Raw genomic sequence first — 26,291 nt, forward strand, 5'->3', positions numbered from 1 at the left:
AAGTGACGCTGATCCTTGCGAGTTTCCCGAAGGAGCGCTCTTTAATTAGTTGCTCCCACAAATTGCCCTTCACGAGATCACCGTCACCGTCGTTCTAACGTCGGGCCCCACTCCGTCTACCACGCCGTCCCGTGACCGTCACGACCACGCATTAACTCGCCTAACCAACAAACGGTCCCACCACGAAAACCACGCATATCAGGGAAAACGAATGCCTCCAGATACCGATAGCGCGCGAGCTCGTCCGCGCCGATCAATTTTCGCCCAACGCTCCAAGTATTCTTGACCCATGCTGACAAGAAAACCTCGATGGACTGCAAATTCTGGCTTTGCATAGATGCATCCCAACCAACATCCTCTCATCAGGTGGCAACGGAATCTTCTTGAGCATGTCGCATAAAGGAGCATTTGGAACGGGAAGTGTGTGTGGGTGTTCCTTATGACGGGAAGTGGATTGGGAACGACACGCACATGCTTGGTTTCTATTCTTCCAATATTCTGCTGTGAAATGTGTTTGGAGTATTATCTGCAGATGTTTTGGAGCCAGTAGTAGACCTGGTTGTTTTTTCAACATTTTTTGGTGGATCCTCGGGTTCTTGCCCAGTAGCATAAAGTTGCACATTGCGGGTTTGGCTCTTGTAAGCCGGGCTTCCGATACTCTTATTCGGGCACACAATTGAACCGTTCCAAGTACTTGCAAAGCACTGGAAGTTGGTTAAGTCCTTCCCTGCCCTGCGTGCTTCGGTGGGGATCGCTGGGCGATGGCATCACGAGGGCGCGTGGAGTGTTGGCCGAGAGACACCGCGGCTAGCGAGTCAATGGCAGCTGCATCGAAGGAACATGAGGGAGGAGAGGGTCAGTGTTCGAGATTTTGGGTTCCATAAGATTAGTTTTTTCTGCCACGTACGGGGTCAGGGGGGAAGAGAAAAAACTCCTTTGTGTGTGACGGACAGAGAAACAGGAGGAGATGGAAATGGCGGACGAAAATAAACTGGTGGACGACAGGCAAATATTCTGTTATATTTTTATTATTTATTTATTTATATTTTTGTGAATCTTTTATTTAGATATATTTTTAGCAAATTTTATTTATATTAAACAGAAGATATAACAGACACATGGGTAAATGGGTCAGCCTATGATCCTGTTGCACAATATGCAGGCCCTGAGAAGATGGGCCACGAACTTAATCACTCTGGCCCAACTAGAACGAAAAATCCACTATGATGAAATTATAAAGGGGAAAACGTTTTAATAAAGAGACAAAAAAGAATAATTTTGTTGGGAGTGGGATTCGAACCCACGCCCTTTCGGAACACACCCTCGATGTGCCGCCTTAGACCAACTCGGCCATCCCAACAATTGTTAACAATACCGGAGTATATTGCATTAAATAAATAATTTAATTATGACTACTGGGACTAATCGGTCTACACATTGGAAGCCTGAAAGTTAGTCATCGGCCAGATTTTTATCCAGAGACAATGTCTACCTCACCCTCACAATTGGGCAACGCCCCACTAAGCACCAGCTCCTCTCTAAAAGAAACTAGCAGTTGAGTATGTTTGGCTTTACATCTATTTTTGTACTGTATTTTACTACAAAAAAAAGGAACCAAAGATATTCTGCCTAACTCGAGATAGATGGCTGTAGAAACGCAAACAAAGCCAGAATTTCTTTCATCAGGAGGTTTCTGTTTTCAACAGTCTGGACCACCTGAGCGCCTCCTCTTGGACCGAACTTCATGCAAAAACCAGCAGGGTCCTCCCGTTTAACAACACGGAACAGGTTAAACTTGTGTTGGTATGGAACCCAATCGTAAACCAACTCGTGGTCGGGTTCTCGAATTAAGCTTGATTTCATTCTACTTGTGATCTGATGAAGGAATGATCATAAATATTTGCCCCAATCAACGTCTAAGCCTCTTTTTCCTGGTTGCCCAAGTAGATTTGCTTTATTAACTGAAACTCTCTGTTCACTTTCTCCAACTTCTACAGCAAAAGCACCATGCGTCCCTTGATCATGCAAATAGGAGGTTTCGCCCAAGCTTGCGAAGGAACAGTAAGAGCTGCCTTTCATAATTCTCAGTATAGCAAGTGCTACTTACGGGTTACGGGTCGGCATCATAGGGAGCACAGCTACCTTGCTGCGACGGAACAAGCAGGATTGGCTTTCCGCGCTTCTTGAACTCAAAGACTGCAGGGAAGATAGCACTTGACAATTGCAGGTTGCCCATCAGGTCTATTCGCGTCAAGTTACCTACAACAGACCCACTGGTTATTGACCAATCTCTTTGGTGCATGCCCATTAGGTTCAACCTTAAACATAGTGAAGGAGAATACGAAGAAGCAGGTTTCTCACATGTTGTTTGCTTCAATGCATTACAAATCACTTCCAACGATTCAGGAGGTAAAAGGTTAGATCCTGCATCGACTGATACAAGGTTTGACGCTTGCAGTATCAGCCTGGAAATGAAGTGCGCAGTACCCATCCCACCGCGGTTCTTACTGCAACATGAAATTTGAAGTGGCTAAGGAAACTTGCACATCAAGCATGCATCATTGAGACTCGGGCAGAGATTTCTACCTGATGTTGATGTGGGAGAGATTTACTTTCCTTGGCAATGCTTTCTCAAGTATTTGGAAGCCTAGTGGTCCTAGGCCGATGTCTTCAACATTGAGCTCCCTTACATGTGAACCCAGGAATTTTACTAATGTAGCTGCCACAGAACTGCAAATTCATCTCAGTTCAAAATGTGGCCCAACCTAAAGAAACAACAGAAACGCTGCACCGGGAGAAAGGACTTGCCTCCCAAGATGATTATCTGCTATAGACAGCATATCAAGTGGTTTATCAATCGGTGTGAGGCACTCAAGAAGTTTAGTCACACCAATACTGGACAAATCGCAGTTCTCTGCTCTTAATTTCCGAATTGGATTCCCCCTTTGAAGAGCTAATTCAAAGAAAGGAATAAGGTATCTGCAATGTTTATATGCAACTCGTTAGTGCTTACTGATAGAACATAACAGAGTCTACAAGGAAAAATTGTCTTGAAGTTGACCACAGGCATAAAGAATACTCCCTCTGTCCCATAATATAAGATGTTATTACATCCAATATGTGAGTATATTGGATGTAATAACGTCTTATATTATGGGACGGAGGGATTATTATGCACTCATGATTGATGCAAATCTAGAGAAAACTGAAGACTACCTGATACCCTCATCAGTGATTGGATTGTCACTTATATCTAAACTTCTCAAATTAGACATCTTTGCTAGAATATTGCATATATACTCCATGTCCCCCTCCTGCAAATTGTTTCCCCTGACATGACAAGTATTATGATATGTTTTAATACACAAGCCATGCCAACTTCAAAAGGGAAGTGGTGACAAGGTTTCTAATTATGAAGACTTGGCGGGTGCTGAAAGGGAACAGGTAATACCTTAGGTTAAGAACAGTCAAGGAGTTCAAGGATGTATTTGACTTCAGTGCTGATGAGAAACTTGTAGAACTTCTGTCTACAGTAGAACGCCAGCCTGCAAGCTATAAAAGAGAGATTATTTGCCAAAAGACAGATATCAAAGAAGAAAATGTTCTTGTGTGAACCCACATTGTTTTCTGACAAGTCAAGCGTTTGTAAACCAGAGGAAGATTCAAGGAGAGTATGAATAATCATCTTAGCAAATGATGGCTGCATCTTAACATCATTAAATGACAGCAACTGCAGCGACCTGAACAATGGTAAGAATAAAACAGCGTTAATGTGCACCCAATCTTTTTGGCAAACAATCAGTAATTAAGTAGCAACATTATGCCATTTATGCTTACAGGCAGGCATCATAACCAGTTTGTTGCATATACCAAACTTAAATCCCAAATAACCTAATAGGTTGGAGATGCAGGCAGGAGATTGCGAGGACAAAACTTCCTTTGAATGACAGGATGAATAGGTGAATTTTCTTTCACCTCTACATGTTGTTACTCTTATTCTTACCTTTTTCTTTTGGAATTCTAGTCTGTTCTACTGCTCTCTGCTTTAAGATAAATGAACGGCCGTATATTGTCCATAGGTGTGTCATGGTACTCTGAATAAAGTAATGCAAACTGACTTTTCATGTAAAACATGTAAGAGTTCAACATGACTGAATCTGGCACCGCTTTTCAGTTTCCGGTTAAACCCACGGTCATATCCAGGTTTTTAAGAGGACCTTGAACAGCCAAACTAGCAGTGCCCATTCCACACAACCCTCAAAATGGAATTAAATCTTTCCATGGTGTTAGGAGAAAGTATTTACTTTAATACTTTATGTGAAGCATAAACTAATAAATACGACATGAGAACAATAGTGAATGAATGCTGTTACAATGCACGGTTGCTCAAGCTTTGGAGGGGCATAGATGGGTTTCCGACACCGAGGGTACTCTTACTGTGCAAGTCTTTAATTGAATGTATCTCATTTATGGGACCTGGTAGATGGTTTTACTCTGCAGCAGTACAGTCCTGATCAACACATTTGAAGGTTTACTCGGTCAGGTCATGATACAAGCTATTTTTCCTGACTCTGTTAAATTTGCGCCGTGCAAAAGGGTTTGGAAACACAGAAATGGCCAGTCTTTAATGGTGCACAACCAATCATATTCCCGTAGTGCTATTTGAAGTTGCCAGTGGGAGTGGCTTTTGGTGCTTGGCTGGGGCTGCTGCACTCCAGGTTTTTGCTCCTAAGGTCGCTTACACTGGATATGTAGTCCGTTTTCTGTGAGTCGGTCGCTGTATCTTAAGTATGGGAAGCGTTCCAGGGTACCCTGGGCGTGTGTGGGCGTGTTTGGGGTGGAGATGGGATTTAATCCCTAGCCCCCTCCCCCTGCACTTACTTCTTTCTTCTCCTTAATGAAATGACACACAGCTCTCCTACGCGTTCAAGAAAATAAATTATTTTGCAAGTTGAGGATAATGAATAATTTCTTAGTCCTAAACTGTAAGTTTTCCATAATGTTTTGCAATTCCTGTAAATCATTTGAGTTATTGTCCCGAGTAGGAACAATCTGCAGATTCTTTGCTATTGTGAACTTCTATGTTTTATATTGAGCGACATTTTTACAAATTTTTCAACACCCATTCTTTATGTTCTGGGCCTGCTCCTGTATATTCTCGTGACAAATGCATAAAATTGCTGGATGCATTTTTCTTACCTAAATTAGATTATGAAATCATGTCATAAAATGGCTGGAAAAAATTTAACTGAGCATCTAATTAGAGTGCCATTATATAGAATAATGCAACAACAATTGTTAGAAAAAGAATAATAAAGAAAAAGTTGAATTCCTCGGGCTATTCCCCAGCATCTGTTTGAAAATAAAACCAAGGCAGAATAAGAGGGCATGCAACTTACTTTGCATATGACAGAAGATTTAATAGACCAGCAGAGGTGGTTAGAGACTTGCTTTCATCAATGCGAGATGATTTAATACTAAAGGACTGGATCTTGTAGTTTTGGGATCCTGGCTGGCGAAGACTAGTGCAAACTTTATCCATGACTGCAGGATAAAGCTGGCAGTGGATAAATTCAAGAGATAATAGTGTCTTTGCATGGCAGCTCAGAAGCAGGCATACACCATTTACCTGTCAGTAGAAATTGAGAAGGGGCTTAAATTTGGAATATTCCTCGTTTGCTATCAGTTGACAAAACAGAGCAAAGCAACAATATGGGACATCATGCAGAAAAGGATACAACAAGTGTGTAGCTTATCCGCTGTAAAACTTTCTTTTCTAGTAAGTTCTTTGTCATGCTTCTTAATAATGCTGCCTCAACCTTAACTTTCCCTATGTCTCTTATGGTACAGTTTACGAGACATGGAAACTTGAACTATTGAACATAATGTTACTTTTAAGTGAGTTGCAGCCCATGGCTCTGCATGTTTGTTTTCCTAAAGCTATTGCATGCACCAACATAACCTCGCAGGCATAATATTACCTCAAGCTCTGATATGACTCTTACGAACACCAACGTTTCTAGCCTGCTATGTTGCAACATGTCCTGAAAAACAACAGATTTCTAGCAGTCAACCATAACTGTCATAAGTCTGAACTTTAAACGATGAACTCACAATACATATGCAAATATATATAGCACAAACGACAGCTTATTCTGGAATCTGAGTGCACATTTGTTGTTGTATGGATGATGGAGAGATACACAAATAACAAAATACCAACAAAATAACAGCAATACAAATGCACAACTGAAACAACACATGCTACGGACCGTAGATAATTAATCATAGACAGTGCAAAAATAAAGGGACAAGGTACTGCTTGAGCACTTACACAAACTTCGGCTGTGCAAAGCACATTTTGAAATCTCAAGCACCTGAAAATGAGAAAATTTTACATAGTAAGAATTAAGAAAATCCAATTTCTGCATAGCTCTTGAGGGATTCTAGAAACAACCTGATCTAACCTAGGTTCATGTTGTAATTAAACTGAGAAAACTAACATCGCATGACCAGATTAGAGATCCCCACGAGATTATTATCGATTTCTAACTACTGACGAGTGAGGGTTTCTTTAATTGAATATAAATCACTAGCACCAGGCAGTTCTCCATGAAAAGGTTAAATATGAGTTAAAGAGGAACTGGGTATATGACAAACAAATGACATATGATCGCACCTTGCATAAGATCCAAGTATGGTCCAATGATATGACAGTCTGGAATACTGTTGGGCTATGTTGTCACTGAGGTAAACGGAACTCATGATTTTATCTGCATAGATTATAGTTAGACTTGAAGATAATTTCAATCGCTACAACTAACTACAAGCATAACATAAAACTGTTCTTGGCTAGAAAACAAATCAGCCCATTGCTCATGTTGTTAAGATAGTTGTTTACTGTGATGAGTAAATAACCAAACAATGTCAAGCATAACAAATATTCCCTCCGATCAAAAATAAGTATCGTGGTCGACCCTGGCACTTATTTTGGATCGGAGGAGTACTTAAGGAGGAAGAGGTTTTATATATTCACCTGACATACTTAGCTCACCAATACTACCACGAAATAAAGGAAGCAACGCAGCCTCGGCAGCTTCATCCAGGCACCTGTGGAAAGGTAAAAAGAAGTGACGAAGTCGATCCAGAATGGATTAATTGACGATTAACCCATATGTAATTGTTTGATAACATACTCTTGCAAATGCTTTTCCCAGTATCGCTGCTGCCAATCTACAGTAACCAAGTCATCATGTCCAGTGTTATCATGGAGGGGCCAGCGAAATTCGAACAATGCCTGCCATGCAGTGTTGAAGTCTTCACACCTGCGAGCATCATCATTGTCAAATACTTGAAGAGTATTCTCTTGCATCAACATTGTCAAATACTTAAGAATATTCTCTTGACCGGTTTCTTCTAACAAATACAACAACTGAGTTATTGGTGTGTAGATGAGTGTCACCTTGAACGTTTAGTCCCACGTCTATTGCCGTCCGGCTCTCCGGATCGATCCGTAAGGGAAGTGGAAGAGCAGCATCTGGGATGGGCAATTATAAATGCAAAGTGATTAGCCAATTTCTCTTTGAAAATGTAAGAAGATATTGTACTAAAAGGAGTGGAATACAGTACACTGTACTCCACATATGGAAGAAGATAGACTGCATCCATGGTACATGGGAGGAGGGAAGGACAGGGAGAGGGGTAGGGTACCGGGCATGGGCGCCGTGATGGAGCAGTTCGAGAGCGAACGGCGGCAGAGAAGACGCCAGCTGATGGAGAAGCTCCCAAGGCAGCGCCTCCGCGACCTGCTCCGGCGCGAGGTGGCCGCCATCCTCCTCCTCCTCCTCCTCCTCGTGCTCCTGGACGAGCCCGTCGAAATGAGCACCGCGACCACCAGATCGACCCGCGCCTGCTGCGTCGGCGGTGAGATGTGCGGCGACCGCTTGCAGGCACAGCGACAGCAGAGTGGGCGGCACCGCCTTCGCGCCGACAGCAGCCATCTCTGTCCCCTGTCCCGCGCTGCTTATAGTTCGGGAATTTGAGCTCAATCTCTAATCTGGCCTTCAGGGAATCCGGCGACGGCGAGGCGAGGCCGGCGGCTGGTGGCAGAGGTCAGAGCCGCAAAGGGGAATCGCAGAAGTGAGGCACTCGACTCGCCGGTTTTCTTTTCTTTGTTTTTGAGGGGAGGCACTGGATTGCTGGGCTTTCCTTTTCGTTTCGGCCCATCTCTTATTACGAGCTGAGCCGAAATCGGTTGAGAGGGATTCGAAGGGGGTTTTGGCAGGGTTGAAGTGAATTTAATCCCCTGCAAGTCAAAACCTCCTCAAATCCCTTCCAATCCTCTTGTGGAGGGGTGTAACCAAACAAGGATTTAAGGAAGTACTCATTGCTAAGAACATTCCACTTTCGCATATCGCGACAAGTGACGCACATGCAGCGTGTCACTTGTCGCGACCTGGGAGTTTCCCTTTTTCCGTAGATCCGTTTATTCAAAACTTTTTATCTTTTATAAACCGTGCGTCCAAATCTCGAACTATTTTCATCATTGGATTCCTCACGTCGAGATCTTCAAAACTAGATCCCATGTTGATAGGTTTGATGAAAAAAAAATCACAAAAAAACCGAACCGGGAGCAAGGTTTTTTCCTTTCTGAAAGAGGCACGCCCGTGTCTCTCATGAAATCACAATCGTGCCTCTCGTGGAAGCAAAATCGTGACTCTCGTGGAAGAAGAAAAAACAGAAAACACGTTTTTTTTCGTTTTCGAGAGGCATGGCCGTGACTCTCGCGAAATCACAACTATACCTCTCGCGAAAGCAAAATCGTCGCTCTCGCGAAAGAAAAAAACAGAAAGCGCATTTTGTTTTTCCTTTTCCGAGAGGCACGGCCATGACTCGCGAAAGCACAACCGTGCCTCTCGCGGAAGAAAAACCGTGACTTTTGCGAAAGAAAAAAAAAAGAAAACAATTTTTTTTCATGCAAAAAAAATTCAACATTTTTTTTATCGAAAAGCTAAGGAAGACTGGGGAAACCAAAACGTCGAAAAAACCCGGAAAAAAACGTTTAAAAAGCGAAAAACGCGTGCGGAAAAATAAGAAAAAATAAAATCCGAAGGGAGCGTCCAGAGCGCGACACGTGTGTGACGCCCTCGATTCAGTCGTACACAAATGTGTACGATCAAGATCAAGGACTCACGGAAAGATATCACAACACAACTCTAGACATAAATTAAAATAATACAAGCTTTATATTACAAGCCAGGGGCCTTGAGGGCTCGAATACATCAGCTCGAAAACACAAAAGTTAGCGGAAGCAACAATATCTAAGTACAGACAAAAGTTAGACAAGTTTGCCTTAAGAAGGCTAGCACAAAAGCAACATCGATCGAAAAGGCAAGACCTCCTGCCTGGGAGCCTCCTAACTACTCCTGGTCGTCGGCGGCTTCCACGTAGTAGTAGGCACCCTCAGTGTAGTAGCAGTCGTCGTCGAAGGTGGCGTATGGATCCTGGGCTCCACCATCTGGTTGCAGCATCCGGGAAGAATGAAAAGAGGTGGAAAAGGGGGAGCAAAACAACCGTGAGCACTCATCCAAAGTACTCGCAAGCAAGGATCTACACTACATATGCATCGGTATCAATGAAATGGGTTGTATCTGTGGACTGAACTGCAGAATGCCGGAAGAGAAGGGGAAAGCCTAGCCTATCAAAGACTAGCATCTTCAAGCAGCTCCAAGCATCTTGCAGCATCGGAAGAGATAAGAGTAGCATAAGGTAAAGTAGTAGTAGTGTTATCAACCTCGGCCAGAGATCCTTTCTCGACTCCCTGCGAGAAAGCAATCCCAGAGCCATACTATCCAGTTATCACCTCAAGTATCCAGTTCTAATTGTATCGATCTGGATACAACTCCAAGTGTCCGTTACCGTAGGACATGCTATCGATAGATGTTTTCTTCCCTGCAGGGGTGCACCAACTTACCCACCACGCTCGATTAACTCCGGCCGGACACACTTTTCTGGGTCATGCCCGGCCTCGGCCAAACAATACGTCGCAACCCGACCTAGGCTTAATAGAGAGGTCAGCACGCCGGACTAAACCTATGCCCCCAGGGGTCATGGGACATTGGCCCGAAAACTCATGCACGTTGCGAGGGCGGCCGATGAGCAGACCTAGCTACCTCCTTAAAAAGGCAGGTGCTTACCAGTCCAACCCGGCGCGCGCCACTCAGTCGTTGACGTCTATTAAGCTTCGGCTGATGCATATGACACAGAACGCCCATACTATGCCCACGTGATGGTTAGTGTTATCAGGCCAGAGGCCCCTCGGATCAAATATGATAATCGTTAATGTGTTGGCAGTGCGGTCACGAGCAGAGACTCACGAAAGATGTGACCCTGTCGCCCCGTCTCGAGGACTTGCGGCAAGGGCTAAGAATGCTCGGTCACCCTCGTATTCAACTCTCGGGTACCCTCCAGGTCAACCCGTCTCCACATCACTTGCGGGTACCCCTCAGGGTCGACCCGCCTTTCCAAGCAGCAGTTGTAAAGTCCAAGTATCCTGTGTCCAAACATCAAGGAGAAAACCCGAGGAATCACCCCCGGTGAATTCCACTCGATGTAATCATCAAGGTGAACGTAAGGGGATCGACCCTTAAGGTTCACACTTGAGGGGTTGCACGACAGAGTCGTATCGAAAGTGGTTAAGGAGGAAATCACCCTTGATGACCACGACCGAATAGCTACACTACAGAGATGTCATCAGGAGTGATGTATGAGGTTCCACCCTCGACACTCGATGGTAACTCTGCAGAGTCGAGCAACAAAAGGGGCATGACGTGATGTGAGGTGTCGGGCTCTGGTCTTCGATCCCGTTGATCGGGTCTTCAATTATGAAGCATGGGCAACAAGGACAAGGTGGGGGTCACTGATGGATCACTAACCAACCTATACTAAGCAGTTTAGGATAAGCATGTAAGGTAACAATAAGCAGGTTACAAAAACAGGCTATGCATCAGAATAGGAGCAAACAATAAGAGTAGCAAAATCTAATGCAAGCATGAGAGAATGGAATGGGTGATATCGGGATAATCAAAGGGGGGGCTTGCCTGGAAGCTCCACTGAAAGGGAAGAAGGGTCTTCGTCGACGTAGACGATCACATCAGCATCAACATCGGTCTCGGGGTCTACCGGAGAGAAGATGGGGAGAAACAATAAATACAAGCAAACATAAGCATAACAAGACAACGGGCGGAGCTAGGGGTGCTCTAACGCAGGGTTACACGATACCGGCGAAGGGGATAACATCCGGGAAAGTTTTTCCGAAGTTTGGCATTTTCGGACAAACGAACCGGAGGGGGACAGTTGCAGGTTCGCTATGCTAGGGACATGTGGCAGATGAACGGACTGCGTATGTAGATTCGTCTCGTCGTTCAGAGCGACTTTCATGTACAAAGAAGTTCCATCCAATTTACGAATTATTTTTCTAAGATTTATCAAAGTTTTAGCAATATTCTGAAAATCCCTGGAATTTTGCCAAGTCTGAGAACTCGACAGTTTTAAACATCACTTGGCTGTTTTCCAAAGGCTGCAACTACTGTTCTGTAGCTTGTGTGATTTTGTGCCTTATATCAATTTTGAGCATTTTTGTGCGATCTGCATGTTAGTATCACTTTTATCCATACTAGAGTTCATTAGCTTGATCATCAACAGCTCTAAAGTAGAAAATAAAGTTGTTTTTTTTTTAGTTTTCTCTTAACAAAATATTGAACTTTGTGATTTTCGTAGGAATTAAACCACACATCAAATGGATTTGGTACAATGGAAACATTTGAGCATTTTCAAGTGTACTACCTTCACATAATAATTTGGCTCCTGTCAACTATCGTTTTTGTTGCTATTTAGCGGCTGTCTAGAGGGTTAGTCATTGTAGAAATAGAAAGGCTACAATACCTATAGTAACTGAATGTTACTGAAGTTGTGCAGCATAGCAGCAGGCACCGGCTACAGGCGCCCGCGTGCGGCAGCGGCAGCGGTGGTGAGAAGCGCCGCTGCATGCAGCAAAGCAGCGGGGCGAGAGGGCGCGGGGCAGTGCTCGCGGGGTTGCATGGCCGCAGCGGGCAATGCCGACGCGGGGCAGCACAGAGGACAGGCATCGTGGGTGCGGCAGGGGAGCATGAGCAGGCGCGCGGGGCAGTAGCGGATGGGGGATGCGGGGGCGCATGAACCGGGCACGAGCGGTGACAGCAGCGCGCGCGTGGGCGCAGTTCGAGCCACACGCGGAGCAGGAGGGGTCGCGGTGAGCACGACGACGTCAGATGGCGGCGGGCGTTGGTGGCTACGGTGATGTGGGGCACGGTAGGATGTGTGCACGCGTGTGTTGCGTTCCTGGAAGCACCAGGAGCACGATGCTATGCTCGGGCAAGCATGACGGCGACTGTGGCGACGGCCACGAGCTCATCGGCGGCGCCGTGTTCGGGCACATTGGTGATAGCTAGCTAGGGCGCGCGAGAGAGCAACCGGGAAGGAGTAGGAGGTAGAGGAGCTCACCGAGCGGCTAAGAAAATCCCTCGACGGATTAGTAGCTGCAGGGTTCACCGGAGACGACAAGGATCGTTGGCGACAGAGGCGGAAGGGCTGAGAAGAATGCCCTCAGCGGGGCCTCCCAGCTCCTGCTGATGGTCGGAGACGAAGGAGTGGAGAACGGCAGAGCGGAACTCGTGGATGCGTTGGTGAAGCTCGATTTATTTTAAATTTGAAAAAGGCTTTGATTTTTGGACAAGTGGCAAGCTGCATAGTAATCACGATGACATGGCCACCATTAGGGGAGATTACTGTAGCATGATGTTGGGGATGTTACAAATCTCCTCCACTACAAGAAATCTCGTCCCGAGATTTAAGTCGGGAAGTAAAGAGTAACTTTGGGTGAACTGACCCTTATGGGGTTAATTATCTGGTGAACAATGCAGGGAATGTGACAGAAGTATCTCTCGATTTGAAATTTAAGAAAACGTCGCGAGCAAAATATGAAGGTACAGTAAGAAGTTTCAAGCGAATGGACAAATGATCGGTACCTGAACAGAGTGTGAGAAGGGGTTCAGAGCATCGGGAATAGATCATCTCTCGGAGGGTGGCTCGTGATAACACACAAGGCCAAGAGCATAAGATACTTCGGCATCAAGGTTGTATAGGAGAGTCAGGCTTCAATCATGTGGAACTGTGGGTTATGGGCCCACCATGTGGTAGAAAGTAGGAAGGAAGCTAACATCTTGCACGGTCATGGTAGCGAGACATGTCAGAGGAAAACATGTCAGTTATGGTGGCAACAACGTTGGTACCAAGGGCGAGGGATGAAGAGAACCATTTTCCTGCTAGTTGAAACGAGGCGGACCAGTAGGCAAAGTTCTCATCCATTGGTGGTTACCGGAATGTCATCGACATTAGTAACAGGATCGTACTGACCGAATTGTACCTTGAGGCGTTTTTATAAGCAAGGAATTATTTCTTCTTTTATCATATAGATCAAAAGAAAGACTAACAAACCAATGGAAAGGAAAATGTGATTATCAGGATTAATCAGATCAAAGGAAAGGAAAAATGTGTTTGCACACAAGAATTTAGGGTATATCCTTCCCAAGGAAAGGCGGGGCATGATATACATGACAGGACAACAAGTTCAAAAGTATTTAGACAAAGGGGCGAGGGAAGAATCATGATATTACCCACACCATGATGTTTGAATAACTAATCAAGAACAGTTAGCATTGCGCTCCCAATGTTCTTGTAGATTATCGGAGTACCACACACATGCTTCGGGATAGTGTTGACATGGTCATCAGGGAAAGGTCAGACTTTGGATACACAAGGGATCCATCAAAAATTACTTGAACACCCCAAGCAATTTTATCAGGGAAGATGAGGAGGTGGCCGATGGTTTCAGCAAAAATCCATCGACATGTCAAAAAGGATGTATTTCCAAAATTTATATGAACAAATTCGAGTTGGGGGAGGCAAGAATTTTGTCGATGATAACACAAATCATCGAGGGGCAAGGATGGTATTTCTCATCATAAATTCAATCAATATCCTGGAAGAGCTCGGAATGTTGATGATGATCAAGACACATTTGTCGAGAGATTTCATGAAGATGTAATCAATCGGCGACGACATCAACTCAAAGGAATGATAAAGCGAAAGGTTATTGGAGCCACGAGTACGACACAAACTCGAAAGCAAGCTTGTTGTTCAAGGCGAAATGATATGAAGAGGAAGATCGACGTAAGCTTAGCTCATCGTCGAAGATTGTGCTTCGGGAAGAAAGGACCAGGCAACACAGTTAAATTTTTTAGTACGATAATGATATAGCCGATCAGGCTAGGAATGATGTGACGGAGTATCACTTCAATTAAGAATTTACAAGAGGTAGTGCAATGACACAATATCCTCGAGATAACATGAGGCAATACTTGAAGGTAGATCAAATTAGAGGTTGGACAGGTGAAATGACTTGCAGGAGACAAGTATTTTAACTTGTCCGAGAAATGGAATTAAGGAGAATATATGATCGGAACCACGGTTATGAATGATCAAACCAGCGATACAAGATGAACTTATAACAAGGGGTAATTGTTTTTACGAGCAGCTTCCATGATAAGTTCTACATCGGGCCCATGGGCATGAACACTAAGGTTCAAGGTCGACTCCCACTTCTTCAATGCATAACCTTTCATTCACTCCTCGTTTTTGAAGAATTTGTAGTGTGAAAGATTTATCTGGTGAAGCACCAGAAGAGTATGACTCACATCTCTTTCGAGTTCACTCGGATTAGGGAAGGCATAGATTCAACCCGTAGGGGTATCTTAGGAACATATACCACTAAGTTCCAGAGCATATAACATCAGCTCAATAGCAGAGCATGGTTGAAAATAAGCAGATGATACACTTTATCAAAGGCATTATGTATCAGGGGAAGAACTCAAGGATTTGAGAATAGGCAGGAACGGTCAGATAATAATCCACCAAAGGATATGGTTGACCACAAAGAATCTGATGAGAGTATCAATGCTCAACTAGAAGAAGAAATAGTGTAAAAGCATCGGATTATAGAAGCAGCTGAATAATTGCGATGTTCAAGTTGAAGGGAACTAGGTGGACAATCAATTACAACATGATTGGTCGTGATCCAACTCATGTCAATGACATATGAGCAGGAAGGTCAAATTTCAGGGTTTGACTGATGATTGCGAGCAACGCAACATATTGAATCAATAGGCTCAGGATGACAATGACAAAGGATGTCAATGAATATTGCCGGACATATGGATTTAACCATAATGTAGGCAGACAAGACTTTCGGGAGCACTAGGCTGCAGAGGATCATCGGGAGATCGAATTGCATTCGAAGAATTTTGTGAGACATATGATCAACTGGGGATGAACGAATCCCCGATAAGTGTGAGGAATTATTCGTAGGGGTATTCAGGCAGAAAAAGGAGCTGCAAGGCAGCAGGTGCGAAAGATTCTCGAAAAATCACAAAGTATTTCAGGGTATCTTGTAGTAACAAGAGCAACAAGGAATGATTGTATGAATGACAAGTCTGAGAACTCCACAATTTTAAACATCACTTGGCTATTTGTAAACAACGTCAGGTGGCGGCGGGCCTTGGTGGCTACGGTGATGTGGAGCACGGTAGGATGTGTGCACGCGCTTGTTGCGTTCCTGGAAGCACCAGGAGCACGATGCTGTGCTCGGGCGAGCATGATGGCGGCTGTGGTGACGGCCACGAGCTCATCGGCGGCGCCGTGTTCGGGCGCGTCGGTGATAGCTAGCTAGGGCGCGCGAGAGAACAACCAGGAAGGAGTAGGAGGTAGAGGAGCTCACCGAGCGGCTAAGAAAAGCCCTCGACGGATTAGTAGCTGCAGGGTTCACCGGAGACGACGAGGATCATCGGCAACAGAGGCGAAAGGGGGTGGAGAAGAATGCCCTCAGCGGGGCCTCCCAGCTCCTGTTGATGGTCGAAGACGAAGGAGCGGAGAACGGCGGAGCGGAGCTCGTGGATGCGTTGGTGAAGCTCGGGGTTGCCGGTCGCCGTGGCGGTGCAAGAAGAATGGTGACGACAGCGTCGGGCGACGTTGGGGAGAGGGGCCAGAGGGAGAACGGGGTGGATCTGGGAGGCGCGGAAGCAAGTGGGGAGGGGATGGGATCGAGGGGTCGGGCGTGGCGTCCTTATCTCGTCCTGGCGTCGGCGCCGGCGAGGTGGTCCGGGGCGACCTGCCCCTCTAGCGACCCGGTCGCATGAACATGGGAGAGGGGAGGGATCGCCAGGGCAGGCCGGCCTGGCTGTTTAGTTAGATGGGCCAAACCGCCTAGTAGATTAGGTCCTTTTCCTTTTTTTCCGTTTTCTCTTTTCCTTTTGCATTTTCTTTTTGTACCAAATGAGTTCTATTTTGAACAAAACTTGGCACATAAATCTAACACAACATATTGAGATGGAACAAAAAGTATGGAGTCAAAAGGAGTTGCCTAACCATTTTTTAGAAATTGAAAAGGCCAAATTTAGTTGCTGCTGGGCCAAAAATTAATTCCAGGGGAATTTTGGGAATCCAAAAGAGGTTGGCTTCAACATGACAATGATCAGGGAATTTATAGGATAAGGTGAACATTTTAGTTTTACTGCTCGAAGAAATAATTTATTCGACTTATTTTAAATTTGAAAAAGGCTTTGATTTTTGGACAAGTGGCAAGCTGCATAGTAATCACAATGACATCGCCACCATTAGGGGAGATTACTATAGCATGATGCTGGGGATGTTACAAATCTTCTCCACTACAAAAAATCTCGTCCCGAGATTTAAATCGGGAAGTAAAGAGTAACTTCGGGTGAACTGACCCTTATGGGGTTAATTGTCTGGTGAACAATGCAGGAAATGTGACAGAAGTATCTCTCGATTTGAAATTTAAGAAAACGTCGCGAGCAAAATATGAAGGTACAATAAGAAGTTTCAAGCGAATGGACAAACGATCGGTACCTGAACAGAGTGTGAGAAGGGGTTCAGAGCATCGGGAGTAGATCATCTCTCGGAGGGTGGCTCGTGATAACACACAAGGCCAAGAGCATAAGATACTTCGGCATCAAGGTTGTATAGGAGAGTTAGGCTTCAATCCTGTGGAACTGTGGGTTATGGACCCACCATGTGGTAGAAAGTAGGAAGGAAGCTGACATCTTGCACGGTCATGATAGCGAGGCATGTCAGAGAAAAACCTGTCAGTTATGGTGGCAAGAACGTTGGTACCAAGGGTGAGGCATGAAGAGAACCATTTTCCTGCTCGTTGAAATGAGGCGGACCAGTAGGCAAAGTTCTCGTTCATCGGTGGTTACCGGAATGTCATCAACATTAGTAACAGGGTCGTACTGACCGAATTGTACCTTGAGGCGTTTTTATAAGCAGGGAATTGTTTCTTCTTTTATCATATTGATCAAAAGAAAGACTAACAAACCAATGGAAAGGAAAATGTGATTATCAGGATTAATCAGATCAAAGGAAAGGAAAAATGTGTTTGCACACAAGAGTTTAGGGTATATCCTTCCCAAGGAAAGGCGGGGCATGATATACATGATCGGACAACAAGTTCAAAAGTATTTAGACGAAGGGGCGAGGGAAGAATGATGATATTACCCACACCATGGTGTTTGAATAACTGATCAAGAACAGTTAGCATTGCGCTCCCAATGTTCTTATAGATGATCGGAGTACCACACACATGCTTCGGGATAGTGTTGACATGGTCATCGGGGATAGGTCAGACTTTGGATACACAAAGGATCCATCGGAAATTACTTGAACACCCCAAGCAATTTTATCAGGGAAGATGAGGAGGTGGCCGATGGTTTCAGCAAAAATCCATCGACATGTCAAAAAGGATGTATTTCCAAAATTTATATGAACAAATTCGAATTGGGGGAGGCAAGAATGTTGTCGATGATAACACAAATCATCGAGGGGCAAGGATGGTATTTCTCATCATGAATTCAATCGATATCCTGGAAGAGCTCAGAATGTTGATGATGATCAAGACACATTTGTCGAGAGATTTCATGAAGATGTAATCAATCGGCGATGACATCAAGTCAGAGGAATGATAAAGTGAAAGGTTATTGGAGCCACGGGTACGACACAAACTCGAAATCAAGCTTGTTATTCAAGGCAAAATGATATGACGAGGAAGATCGACGTAAGCTTAGCTCATCGTCGAAGATTGTGCTTCGGGAAGAAAGGACCAGGCAGCACAATTAATTTTTTTAGTACGATAATGATATAGCCGATCAGGATATGAATGATGTGACGGAGTATCACTTCAATTAAGAATTTACAAGAGGTAGTGCAATGACACAATATCCTCGAGATAACATGAGGCAATACTTGAAGGTAGATCAAATTAGAGGTTGGACAGGTGAAATGACTTGCAGGAGACAAGTATTTTAACTTGTCCGGGAAATGGAATTAAGAAGAAACTATGATCGGAACCACGGTTATGAATGATCAAACCAGCGATACAAGACGAACTTATAACAAGGGGTAATTGTTTTTACGAGCAGCTTCCATGATAAGTTCTACATCGGGCCCATGGGCATGAACACTAAGGTTAAAGATCGACTTCCACTTCTTCAATGCATAACCTTTCATTCACTCCTCGTTTTTGAAGAGCGTGTCTTATCAAAAATATATGAAAATGGTATGGAAAAGGTAGTCATGGAAACAAAATATGAAAAATGATAATCATCTACTTCACAAATGTTAAACATGTAAAAAAATGTTTCAGATGTATACCAAAAAATATAGAACGTGTCTTAACAAAATTGAACATAATAACATAAATTCAGAATAAATTCTCATACTACATAAAATAAAGTAATCATATATTTAGAAAATATTAACAATATATTAAAAATTGTTCATGATATTTAGAGAAAATGTAAAATGTATGTGAAAAATTAGTCATCAAACATAACTTCTTAAATATTAATCATTCATTTGCAAAATGTTAAACTTGTACAAAAATATACTTAATATTTACCTAAAATGCACAAATGTGTATGAAAATAGTATATATGTGTTGAAGAGAAGCAATGAAAACAAAAGAAGCGAAACAAAGAAACAAAAGAAACACCTCGAAAAAGAAGAAAAATAGATAACCCAAAGAAAACCGTGAAAATTCATGAGGAAACAAAGAGAAACCAAGAAAAAAAATACAAAGCGAAGACAAACGAAGAAAACTGATGAAAATAAGAAACAAGAAACCTGAAGAAAAAAAAGTGAAAAAAAATCAAGAGAACAAAATAAACCAAAAAAGGAAAAGACAACAAGAAAATCGGTGAATTAATAAAAAACCAAGAAAGTACAAAAACAAATAAAAACATAGAAGATCGGACCCCAAAAGTGAAAACCGAAGAAGAAATCTTCACAAAAAAGACAAAAGAATACAGAAACGAAACCAGCTAACGAAAACTCAACGAACAATCGAACGAAAACTTGAGTGGGCTCCTAGCCCAGTGGCGAACAAGCGGTTGTGTCTCGCGGCAGATGCGGTTTTGAGCCTCTGCTTGGACTTTGTTGTCTCACATTCTCCTTTTTATTAAAAAAAATTCAGTAGGGACTTCTCTCCCTGGTAGTCTAGTTTTTTCCCTGTCGAACGAAATCTAGCCAATGAAAAAAAAAGAAATAAATGGGCCGGCCCAATAGCTACAATGCAGGGACAAAGCTTCGGGCGAGACGAGCGCGAGATATAGCTCCTGCGGTCTCAGTTTAGTGAGGCAAGCTCCCCTCATCTACAACGATGTTTACTAGGTTAGAGCATCTCTAGCAGATCCCATAAAAACGGTCAAACCTTCGTATTTATTCCCCGCCAAAACAACCTTCGTATTTATGGTACAGGCTGAAAAAATGCCCAAATAGATTATGTAAAATAGCATATCCCCTAAAAAAATACAGACTCCCGAATATTAGAGCTCCTAGTTATATCTGGCCATGGGCCGGGCCGGGCCTGAAAAAGCCCACGGCAAAAAACTGAGGCCCAGGCCCTCCCAGGCCCTATCACTGGGTCTACTTTTCAAGCCCAAGCCCGGCCCATCTGGTAAAAAGCCCTAGAAAGCCCTTAGGGCTTAGGGCCGTGGGGCGGGCCTCTTCCTTAAAATGCCAATATGCCAAGCCCAAGCCCGTCCAGGCCCTACTGGTGGGCTCAAAGCTCAGGCCCAAGCCCGGCCCGTGGGCAAGCCCATCGGGCCTAGGCCCTGGATTTTAGGAACGGGCCTGGGTGGGCCAACAGGGCCGGGCCTGAGATGGCCAGGACTACTCCTAATCATCATATATGGAGGATTTCAGCCCTTTTTGAGGATCCTATAAAGTCGGTTAACATCGGAGCAGGGGGGCTCGCGACGCCGCGCATGAGTAGCGAGCAGGCGGAGGAGCTCGCCGGCGGCCGACCGGAGCATCGCCGGAGCACGCGGCGGACCGAAGCATCGCCGGATTAAGCAACGGGCTAGAGCGTCACCGGAGCATCGTCGAAGCATCACCAGAGCGTTCTGGTCAATCGGAGTTCAAGTTCGTCCATGCGTGTGTATCAGGGAAGAAGAAGCGTGAGGAGAAAACGAAGAAAAAACAAAGTACGGGTTTATGGGATTTGTTCCGTCCAATGTCTCGCGGTACCGTATATTCGTTTTAGGGGGCTTGTGTACTGTTTTTTAAAGGTAGTGCTTTACGGGATTTGCTAGAGATGCTTTTAGCCCATGCGATGCAAGACATGAGCATACCCCTAGCCTAGCACACGTACACATGTTTTTTGGTTTTCATCCTCACATACTTTTTTCATTTTCCCATTACTTAGAAATGTGGAAAAAAATATATAATTAAAAAAACTTATTCAAAATGTCCGATGTGTATTTAGAATTTCGTTCATGCGGCTTTAAAAAGTGTTCACACATAAAGTTCATACATTTATAGGAGTGTTTGTACCATTCAATTGAAATATTAACACATTTAGAAAATTGTCCATTGCATTTGAAAAATGCCGCAAAATATAAAAAGACTTGTACAAATTTGCCAAGAAATATTCATAATATACAAAGAAAATGCTACCATTTTAAATTTTGCTCATATCACTTAACAAGTTAATATGTCTATGTTTTGTCATGAAATGTAACTTCATTTGCGCAATTCTATAAAAATATTAATGAAATATAAAATATATACATTCCTTTTTTTTACATAAAAACATAAAAGAAAAACTTATAAAAAGTAAAAGATGATAGGAATAGAAAAGAGGAAGGAAAAATGGAAATAAAAAATGAACGGCATTGAGTGTGACCCCAATTCATCACAGGAAGTTGATCATACAGGCATCAAACCCAACACTGTATATCACTGGGGCCTCATCCCTCAATCAGATACTCAGGTTGATCCTAGCTCTCTGAAGGAACATTTCATGAAACATGTCATCAATGATGTCTATGGAAAGGTGAAATGTACAAACTCAGAGCTGAGAATGTCCATCGTTGGCGCATCACAGCTGCCAAAAAGATGGAACTTGGTCATTGCAAAACTTGGGCTTCATCATATGGACACCTCTATGTGGCATCTTGAGAGTTCGGTTAAGGAATGATGGACAAATAGGACCGGCGCCGGAGTCCCCAACAGGAAGGCCATGGCCTCTCTAACCATGCTCGTGTCATGGACCATTTGGAACGAGCGGAATGCGCGTGTTTTTCGGAACAAGAGTGCTCCACCACCATTCTTGCTAAACAACATCATCTGCGAGGCAAACTTTTGGATCACCGCCGGAGCAAAAAATTAGGAAACATTATTTTGCGTGAGTAATCTTCCATGCCGTGTAAAAGTGTGCCCTTGTAACAAACTCTATCCTCTTCTTATTTAATAGATGAGGCAAATCTTTTGCCTCCGTTTCGAAAAAAAAGCATGTACAATGACTCGTTTTACTCTCGGCACCTGCACCAGTGTTGGGTGGGCTACCAGGCAGCAGCTGACTGTTGGAGTGCAATTGGCTAGGATATTGCTGGACCATCTAGCACTTACTCTTTTGTGTGAGGATCTCGGATCTGACTCACACTAGCTAGGCGAGATTGGGGAGAAAACGAACTAGGTATTTGAATTTCAAAAGCAATCCACCCAACCACCCACACTTCTGTAGCGTTACAACATCGGCCGAAGCCGCCTGGTCCATCGCCAGAGAAAAGAGAAGACTAGTAATAGCTATAAGTATTGTTACACCCGAGTTAACGGGCCCAGTTTGGGCTAGCAAGCCACTGGGGAGTCTTTCTGGGCCTGGTCGATTTGGGCCGTGGTCCTGGTACTGTAGCTATCATGCCGTTGTCGACACCAGCTCCTGTGCTTCGATCTTCAGTAGCGGCAAGGGGTGACAGTGGGTTGCTGACATCCCCCCTTGTTGAGTAGCGGCTTGCCCCAAACCGTAGCCCGAGGAAATTGCTGACGCAATGACTCCAGGTCTTCCCACGTTGCTCCATCGGGAGAAGAATTGCTCCACAAAATCAAACCCTGTGCCACTGTTTTCTGTCCAATTTGACGGACCCGAGACTGAAGAACTCGGACTGGCACCTGCAGATCAGGGAATTGGGAAGGCAATTGGGGCATGACCGAGGATGCAGGAGGAATCACCTTTTTAAGTTGTGAAATATGGAAGATTAGGTGAATCTTGCTGGTAGGAGGTAGGTCCAGTTTGTAAGCCACTTCACCAATTTTGTCAATGATCTTGTAGGGACCAAAAAACTTGAAGGAAAGTTTATGGTTAGCTCGAAGAACCACTGATGACTGTACATAGGGCTGAAGTTTGAGGAAGACCATGTCACCCACTTCAAAAACTCGTTCAGTTCTGTGTTTATCTGCCCGAGTTTTCATTCTCTGCTGACCCCTATGTAAATGTTGAGTAACAGAATCCAAAACAGTTTGTCTCTCCAAAAGCCACTGTTGTATATCAGGAGCAGCAACAGTAACATTAGCAGAAATCCCAAAATACCAGGGAGAGTGCCCATATAAGATTTCAAAGGGAGTCTTGCCCACTGCAGAGTGCCAATTGGTGTTGTACCAGAACAAAATGCAATTGCACAGTGGACTTGCAAACATGATCTCTAGCCCATTTTTCTCCAAAGAAAAAACAAAGGCCCTTAGATTTCCTATACTCTCGCAACGCTGGCCATTTATCTTCAGTTCGGTGTGGTTTGACACTTTCAGTTCCCCTTCGCTCTTCTTCTGCAGATTTAACCTTGGGAGAGGTAACAGCAGAAGCAACTGACGATGAATGCTTAGCTGAGTAATTGTTGATCGGTGTGATCCCTTATCCTAATTCTTCATGTAACAGGGCAAGCTCATAAGCCGCATCCAGATCCTTGGGTTTCTGGAGCGCTACAGCAATTCTGACACCCGGTTTCAGACCATCGAGAAATTTGATGGTGTAGTGCAGAGCGTTTGGTGAATCTTCATATGCTGTCAACTGGTCATACAACTCCGCAAAACGCTCTACATAATCCTCCACTGTGCTGGTCTGGGCAATGCGAAATAACTTGCGCAGGAGAGTTTGATGCTGGTTACGGCCGAACCTGCTTTGGAGTGCTGAACAAAATTCAGACTTTTGGCATTCGACGTTGAACAGATTCCAGCCAGCATGCTGCAGCACCTTCAAATTGGCCGGTAGCCAAGGAAATCCACCTGTGAGTAGGCACACTCCACAACCTGAACTGATCTTCACAGCGGTTCTGCCAGAGTCGCGGATTGGTGCGGTCGAATCGAGGCATCTCCATATGCATAGAAAACAAGGACGACTCAGCAGCATCCGGAATAGAGAACTCACGAGATGCAAAAATTTTGGGCGAATGATTTGAATCACGCGCCCCTCTTGCCGAAGGAGGCGCATAGATGTTGTGTGCCTTGCCGCGGTGGTCGCCTTCAAACCCCAAGCCGTCGCCCGCGGCGCTCCCTCGAATTTGGCCGCCGTTGCGCGACGACGAGCTCCCGTCCAGTTTGAGCCCCGGATCTGCGGGCTCGAGCTTGTTGACGTCGGCTCTCACTTGCTCGATGTCGAGGGCGATCTCGTCACGGATGGCGTTGGCTCGTGCTGACATAAGACCGTCGAGCGCCGAATTGTTGGCCTCCAGCATCTTGTTCATGGACTTGAGTAGAGATTCGCCTTACGCCTCCGTTGATCTGATCCAGATCGACGGAGATTTCATGGCTTAGTAGATCGAACACGGCGCAGCTCTCGTCGCTCAGCTCTTCCATGGCTTGGCGTCGGCGGCGGTCGCCGAATCTGGTGTAGTGGCGATGCAGGGGAAGATCCAGGACGAAGGCTCTGATTACCAACTGTGAGGATCTCAGATCTGACTCACACTAGCTAGGCGAGATTGGGGAGAAAACGAACTAGGTATTTGAATTTCAAAAGCAATCCACCCAACCACCCACACTTCTGTAGCGTTACAACATCGGCCGAAGCCGCCTGGTCCATCGCCAGAGAAAAGAGAAGGCTAGTAACGGCTATAAGTACTGTTACACCCGAGTTAACGGGCCCAGTTTGGGCTAGCAAGCCACTAGGAGTCTTTCTGGGCCTGGTCGATTTGGGCCGTGGTCCTGGTACTGTAGCTATCATGCCGTTGTCGACACCAGCTCCTGTGCTTCGATCTTCAGTAGCGGCAAGGGGTGACAGTGGGTTGCTGACATTTTGCATCTTACATCATGATCATCCGGCTGATACTCACCATTACTGGGTTTCTTTTCATCTCCTTATTGCCCCTAGGAAAGGGAATCTGAAGATCAGGGTATTCTTTTATAAGCTTCCAGATGTACTAAGATCATGAAACTGGCTTGGTTCTGCTCTGATGGTTATTCGAGCGCATGTGTAGTACTGGTCAGTATATCGGCATAGTGTCTGACAAAAAAAGAAAAAAATGGTATGTCGGCATAGTGGCTTATAGCAGTAGAATGTAGAATGTAGGTTACTGTTTCAAAAAAAAATTTGCTCACAGCTACCAAGCGGAAGCCGGTGGAAGGGTTACTGGAAACACATTGAAGATGGGGAGGCAAAAGAAAAAAGGGTACAATGTCTACATGAACGGGGTCCAAGTTGGTTTCTGCAGTGAATTCTGATGTATGTGCTGTATGGTTGATCTTCTCAGTAGTATCTGCTGTTACATTTTGCAAGCAGAGCAGCCCTTGCCACTGAACAATTCTTTTGTGTAACTGATTTTTAAAGCACTTCTTTTTGCATAAAAATATTTAATATCACTAAAGAGAAATGTTTTATTTAAAACATTTTTTCGTTTTAGAAAAGAAATGGAAATTATTTCGAAACTACCCTACTCTGAAGTGCCTGATCTGATGGGGTGTTACTGAATAATAAACTGTAAAGTGAAAAACCAGTTGAAACCTGTATGCGGTCTTGTTTCTGGTGCAGAGGTGGATGATGTTTTGGTACTCCCTCCGTCCCATAATGTCAGACGTTTTTTGACGGAGGGAGTACGTATTTGGTATTGATGATGATGGTGATGGTGATACTGTTTAGCATGATGGTATTTTGTTGCTGCGTACATGGTCCAGGGCCGGCGTTCAGGTGAGAGGAGATGCATTTGGTCCTGGCCATCATGGCCTTGGCTCCTAGGTGTATTGTGTGCCGTCATATAATTTGCGTCACGCCTGATGACCCAGGCTAGCTCTTGGGATCATTCTATGTTTGAGATCCGAAGTTTGCGCATCATAGACAAGAGACCCACCCTGCAAACTCCGGAGAATTCGGCTGCGCAAACAACCATGTATTCTGACTTTACTGAATCAGCTACCAAGTTTGTGCATATGTTCTTAATTTCTGTTACTACCAAGTTCGTAGATATGTTGTTAAATTGAGAAACAAAAGTGTGTCGATATGTTTGCCATGGAAAGGGGAACAGCGAGAGCGATGCGGCAGAGGTGAAAGCGGGAATTCACTCACGTTGTGTGCGTACATGGTCGTTGTCGCAGCCACGGCCACGGCGGCGTCGCGGTCACCGACAGCGGAACAGAATCATCGGCAGCTTTTGGCGTGGGGAGTAACATGCACGGCCACTAGCTACTCCATCCATCGGTCCCGAAGCCATCTCACTCATCTGCGCACATGCGCTGAGCAGCCCACCACGTCCGGCCGATCCCGACGCGCCCTCGCACCCGCGCCACACGAACTCGCGAACGCAGCTAGCACGGCACATCACTGCACAGGGGATGCCGGTCGACCCGGGGCGCGCACGCTCCCT

The 26,291-nt window shown here is 44.7% G+C and overlaps 1 protein-coding gene and 1 non-coding gene across 3 annotated transcripts; both read right to left on the minus strand.

The window, feature by feature from the left end:
* Positions 1-538: 538 nt before the first annotated feature.
* On the minus strand, positions 539-8,131 carry LOC119362311. Of its 2 annotated transcripts, XM_037627509.1 has the most exons (16): positions 7,711-8,131; positions 7,463-7,537; positions 7,197-7,325; positions 7,037-7,110; positions 6,680-6,773; positions 6,335-6,377; positions 5,982-6,044; positions 5,400-5,629; positions 3,620-3,740; positions 3,452-3,552; positions 3,217-3,330; positions 2,809-2,979; positions 2,587-2,730; positions 2,362-2,507; positions 2,108-2,259; positions 539-825 (listed from the first exon to the last, which is right to left on the minus strand). In XM_037627509.1, exons 1-15 carry the CDS (start codon positions 7,998-8,000, stop codon positions 2,111-2,113), a joined length of 1,944 nt encoding a protein of 647 aa, XP_037483406.1. In that variant the 5' UTR covers positions 8,001-8,131; the 3' UTR covers positions 539-825; positions 2,108-2,110. The 2 variants fall into 2 exon arrangements, with proteins under 2 accessions (XP_037483406.1, XP_037483405.1); XM_037627508.1 differs by lacking the exon at positions 539-825 and having other exon boundaries at positions 1,385-2,259.
* Positions 1,280-1,360, minus strand: TRNAL-GAG. Its single transcript has one exon. It is a non-coding gene; the product is annotated as a tRNA-Leu (tRNA).
* Positions 8,132-26,291: the final 18,160 nt, after the last annotated feature.

The sequence above is a fragment of the Triticum dicoccoides genome, chromosome 2B (assembly GCF_002162155.2).
Source record: "Triticum dicoccoides isolate Atlit2015 ecotype Zavitan chromosome 2B, WEW_v2.0, whole genome shotgun sequence".
NCBI classification, from domain to species: domain Eukaryota; kingdom Viridiplantae; phylum Streptophyta; class Magnoliopsida; order Poales; family Poaceae; genus Triticum; species Triticum dicoccoides.